Source organism: Mus caroli, chromosome 4, assembly GCF_900094665.2.
Source record: "Mus caroli chromosome 4, CAROLI_EIJ_v1.1, whole genome shotgun sequence".
In the NCBI taxonomy this organism is placed as follows: domain Eukaryota; kingdom Metazoa; phylum Chordata; class Mammalia; order Rodentia; family Muridae; genus Mus; species Mus caroli.
The window spans coordinates 52,970,108-52,975,877 of NC_034573.1; the positions used below are offsets into that span (position 1 = coordinate 52,970,108).

At 44.4% G+C, this 5,770-nt stretch overlaps 1 protein-coding gene across 1 annotated transcript in view; it reads left to right on the forward strand.

The window, feature by feature from the left end:
- Nucleotides 1–2,244: 2,244 nt before the first annotated feature.
- Hsdl2 (hydroxysteroid dehydrogenase like 2) overlaps nucleotides 2,245–5,770 on the forward strand; it is a 42,079-nt gene continuing 38,553 nt past the window's right edge. The window contains exon 1 of the mRNA XM_021160855.2: nucleotides 2,245–2,452. Coding sequence (XP_021016514.1) covers nucleotides 2,436–2,452 — 17 coding nt within the window. The 5' untranslated portion in view covers nucleotides 2,245–2,435. The remainder of the gene's footprint in view (nucleotides 2,453–5,770) is intronic.

Genomic DNA, 5,770 nt, shown 5'->3' on the forward strand with positions numbered 1-5,770 from the left:
CCTGCGTGGGAACCTCTCTCCCTCTGCCCTCTTCTTGTATCCCTGGGGCTGAGAGTGTTGCCCTGGGGCCCCTATTCTGTTCTCATCTCCTCTGCTGTATCCAATGTGGGATGCCGGAGATTGAGAACCTGGTATGGAGGCTGCCCCTTGTCCACCACCCGCCTAGCTGGGGTCAGTGGGTCCACACAGCCAGACACCCATCCAGAGCCATGTGGAAAGGGTACAGCAGTCCTCCCCCATCTGCCCACCCAGAGCACAGGAACTCTGGTTTGACGAAGGCTCTCTCCCTCACCCCTCTTTCCCTACACCCATGCCCCACATTTCTCCACATCCTTGCCAGAATCTGCTGTCACCTGAATTTTTGAACTTAGCCATTCTGACTGGTGTGAGGTGGAATCTCAGGGTTGTTTTGGTTTGCATTTCCCTGATGATTAAGGATGTTGAACATTTTTCAGGTGTTTCTCAGCCAAAGAATTCACTGCTACCAGACAAATATACAGATCATTCAGTAAAAGCAGCCAAGGGCCAAAGGAGCATTTTAAACTGTCCATAGCTCTCTGAAACATTTGGAATTTACAAAGACAAACTGGCTACTCACACCTCCTAGGTAAGGACAGAGATTTTGTTCCTTTTTACCTGCTGTTTCTTCTCACTTAAGAGATACTAATATTTGTTGAATAAGTACACTCTTCTAGAATCATCAATAATCATTATTATAGGTTACAAACTCACGTGTCAATAGATAATGGTCAAGGTGATAAAAGGGTAAATAGCCACAGTTTAATAATAATTAATACATTTTTATTTGAATATTTAATTAGGGCTAGAGAGATGGTTCCGTGGTTAAGAGTGTTGTGCCCAGATTGTAAAAATCCCAAGGAGAGGACCAGGAATCATACCCCACTGTAATCGCATGAGAGTCTTTAAGCTCGAGCTTGGGCCACCAACCTTCCTGACAGAACAGGAAAGAGTGAACCTCGAGGTCTAAGTGAAGGGGGTTTATAAAGAAAAAAACGCAAGCAGGTTTTTAAGTGTTGGCATTATAGGAGAGGGTAAAGGAATGCTGTCCTTTAAACCTAATAACATTTGTTCAGACAGCAGGGCAGAACCCTGTAGCTGAAAAGGTACCTTTCTGACCTGGGAAGAGTAACTTGTGCTATCAGAAGCGCTTCTGATATGTTTACAACTGGCCACAGCTGTCTGGGAACGCTTGTCTCTTTTTCATATTCTAAGAGTGGGCTATTATCATTTCAAGGGTATTGGCTTCGGTTTCCTTCAACAGCAGGAGCAGCACTGTGAGAAATGTTGGTTGTTAATCAAGGGTCGAGTTTAAGTGAAGTGGAGGCTAGGGTATGCTGCTTTTCTTTTGTTCCCAAGGCTGGCTTTTGCCTCCCCCACCCCCACGGTGGGGGGTATCGTCGGGGAGAGGGAGTAATAACTGCTCTAGCTGCACAGGGTCAGGAGAGTGTAGGATTTAATGTGCAGGTTTCTCCTGTCTGAACACTGGCTGCTCTTCCAAAAGATCCAGCAAGTTTGACAATTAGGAGAGCACTTACCTACCTGTTTTAAGTTGTTTTCTGAACTAAGCTTTAGATAACAACCTCGTTAGCATCTTTTTCTCCCGGTTAAAAAATACAAAACAATTTCATTTCCTGGGTAGCTCAGTTAGGTATAACTCCAAGAACGAAACTGAATCCCAGACTCGACCTCATTCCGGCATTCATTCCAGGACTGAGGATTCCTTCTCCAACCTTGATTTCTGTGGTCCGGATCATACGATGAACGCTTGCGGGAGACCTTTGCAAAGATCTTTTCCAGAAGCTACTGACTGTCTCCAGACACTGGAGGTCAGGCTAAGTTTAGATTCAGTGGCAGCGAAAATGAGATGCTGACCGGCTTCTGCAAAAGCATTTTTCAAATGTCTACAAGTGTTCTTGGGACACTTGGCCTTGGCTCGGGGATAGACAGGGGAAAACGACGCCCAGCACCCTCAAGTCAGTCCCCGGAGCGCCCCTCAATCTGCCATCTGGCTGGCCGGGAGCCGTCGACGCGCCGAACCTAGGCTGGCGAGCAAAAGCCTACGTAGTAATTATGCTCTAGACACGCCAGTGGCCCACAGGAGAAACTGATTGTCACCTACACACTCGGGAAAGAGGCGGGGCGGAGGTGTATTCCAAAGCGCCTGCGCAGAGCGTTGGTTTCCTGGGTGTCCTTTGTAGAACTGCGGGAAGACCCGCCCAGTGCCCGGTGTGCGCAGGCGCACACCGTCTTGTCGGCTCTCGGTCTTGTAGGATCTTGGTCTTGTAGGAGGGCTGGTCCCCGAGCGGGTCTCGGGGCGGGGCCGGGGGCGCGGCTAAATGCGGAGAGAAGGTTCGCCTGTCACTCACAGCTCGCTGCTGTTCCACTGCCACCAAGTTCTCTGAACTGCGAAGATCATGCTGCCCAACACCGGGTAAGAGGACGGGGGTGGGATGGGGTCAGGGGCCAGTCGGCAGGTCGCCCGCTCTACCCAGAGCCGCGCGCTCTGGAACACCGGTTCGCGGAAAGATAGAGTCGCTGGGACCTGCGCGTGCACGGGAACCCAAAGTTGTGTACTACTGAGACTCAAAAGTTGTACACTGCAGGGGGCAGTGGTGTCAGATACTCCACGGGGAAAGGTCGCGAGGGTAGGTGTCCCCGACGCCCCAGTGTAGCCCCATCTTGCCTTTAGCTTGGCCTGGTGACAATGTTGCTTTCATCTTCTAGGCGAAAGGTCGCTTGAGACAGTGACTTCAGATTTTCTGTTTGTATGCTTGATTGTAGAATAATAGAAGAATGGTCTTTTGAAAATGGTTTTCAAGTTAGTAGCGAGTTAAAATGTTACAATACGAACATTTCTGGTAAGGGGTTTATTTATTTATTTTACTTAAAAATGAGGTGTATTTATCCCAGCCTAGCCAGGTGCGGTGGCGCCTGCTCTTAATGCCAGAGCACTCGGAAGGAAGCAGGGTCAGAAGATCTATTGATTCGAGGCTATTCTGGTCTACATAGTGAGTGTGCTAGGTCAGCAAACAGTTACAGAGTTAGAACCTTGTCTACACCCCTCCCCCAAGCCCACTTATATAGTGACACAATTGTGCAGCCAGTCACCAGGACTTTACAAAATCAAAACAAATACCCATTAAACAATGTTCTTCCCGTTTCTTTTTGCCCTTGGTTCCTGCTGAATTCAGGTAGGTCCACTATGTTCTATAAAGTTTATCTTAAGCAGAGTGACAAGGTAAGTCCATTCTGTAATTAGTTTGACACATATAGCCAGCTAAAAGACTTAAATAGTTCAAAAGGGTCTAAGTCTCTTTAAAACTTCAGTTTCTTTCTGTTTGTATTCTTTGTACTTATCAACATATTTTGTACACCTTCCAGGGATACCTTCTTTTTAGAAAATAGTAGCAAACTCCATTTTGGGCTTGCTGTTTTTACCTGATATGTCTTGGCACGTACTTAGGTTTCCAGTGCACACCGCTTGTCTTTGTCCTCTTGTTTTGTTTGTTGTTGTTGTTTTGAGACAAGGTTTGTCTGTGCCCTAGCTATCCTGGAACTCTCTCTGTAGACCAGGCTGGTCTTGAACTCAGGGAGTTCCTCCTGCCTCTGCCTCCCCAGAGTTGGGATTAAAGGCATGAGCCTGTCCTTGTCCTCTTTAATGGTTGCAAACTATTATTGAAGACCATTATGTACTTAACCCGTTCCCTAATGTTGGATACTAAGTCATTTCCAGCTATTTGTTATCTTTTTCTTGGTGGTATTTTTATTCTATCTTTGCTTCCATTATTATTCTTTTGTTTTATTTTGGTTTGAATTGAGTGTAAAAGGGGCTGGTGAGATGGCTCAGCGGTTAAGAGCACTGACTGCTCTTCCGAAGGTCCTGAATTCAAATCCCAGCAACCACGTGGTGACTCACAACCATCCGTAATGAGATCTGATACCCTCTTCTGGTGCATCTGAAGACAGCTATGGTGTACTAATGAATAATAATAAATAAATCTTTTTTAAAAATTATTAAAAAAAAAAAAAGAATTGAGTGTAAACCTGGCTGTCTTTGAACTTGTTATTTGGACCAGGCTGGCCTTGAACTCACAGACATTTGCCTGCCTTTACCTCCCAGGTGCTGGGATTAAAAGTCTGTGCCACCATGCCTGGCTTTACTATCCCTCTATGTGTCTGTTTACACATAGATGAATGTACCATCTGGGATAAATTCTTGAAAGTGAAATTGCTAGAACCAAGGGAATATATTTTTTAAAATTTTGATATTACAAGACAGACATGTATTCACCACCAAAAGAACTGCACCATCAAAAGTGTAATTGAGAGTACTGAACGCAATCAGCCAGTCACAGGTTCTGAAGTTTGAAAAACTAAAGACCCCAGAATAGCCTGAAAGGGGGAAAAAGAATGAAGTGAACTGGCTTTTCTGGATATTAAAGTGGTTTATAAAACTAGCATAATTAAAAATAGTTCTAATACAAACTAAGTAAATACTTCGGGAACACATCCAGTGGCGGAGGTGGGGTAGGGTGGGGCTCTTCATTATAGTTAAAATTTGTATTATTTTTTCACTAGTGAAGGTGAGACAGTTTGGCCTCCAGAAGACATTTGGCAGTATCTAAGGAGACAGAGTATCATAGCTGAAAGGGGATGCTAAGTGGTGGAGCCCCTAGATGGATGTAAACTACTTACAAGCAGTAAACATCCCCTGATAGTGGAACTGTCTAGTCCAAAGGGTCAGCTCTGCAGAGACTGAGAATGTGTGGTTTAAAGCCATTTCTGTATCTTTCTACTGACCTGGTTTAACCAGCGAGGTGTCTTTGTTGTTGTGTTGTGAGACCTGAGACAGAATCCAGGGCTTTGTGCATGTTCAGGCGAGCACCTTTTCAGTCTCTTGGCCCCGACAGAGCTAGCACCACCAAAAATTTTGACTGGTCTCTGAGAACTTGTGTATTTATTTGAGAAATCTTTTCCTTTACCATGTTTCACAAGTATTTTTTTTTTTTGAGTTTTGTTATAGCATTGACTATGGCCCTTATTAAGCATGAGTAAATATGCTTCCTCAAGGCCAGAATCATCACTCTGGCCTTGGAAGGCTGTTTTGTTTCTGTGACGAGCCTGTAAGACCACACAGAGATCTTTTATTTTAGGTGCTATTCTGATATCTTAGTCTTACACTCCTTATTTACTTATTTTGTGATGCTGGAGATTGAACTCAGGGATCCACATACTTTAGACACATTCTCCCAAGCTACCCACCCCCAACCCTTACTTTTATACTTTTAATAAATATTTCGTATTTTATGATGAATATATATATATACACATACATACATATGTACTATATTCATCGTTTCTCATCCACCTGAGATTTGTTTTAGCCCAGGAAGGAAGTTAGGAAGCCCAAATCATTTTGTTCAGATGGCTTCCCCACCCTCGCAGTCACATTGACCTAATTATTAATTCTTTCTTTTCTATGATGTACCACCATCATAAGGGAAGATCTTGTGTGCATAGGGATCTGTTTCTATAGTCTGTCCTATGTTACCTAGTCTGTCTACTCATGTATCAGAATCCAATAATTTAAATGACTCTAGCTTTATAAACCTTTAAAATCTAAAAAGGCCAATTCTCTCCATTTAGATTATGTTTCAGAATCTTCTTGTCTGTTGCGGCCCGCCCGCGGTCCACAACACGAACGGTTCACTGAGAATGGCAGTTCCCTGCAAAGAGAGGAATCTAGACG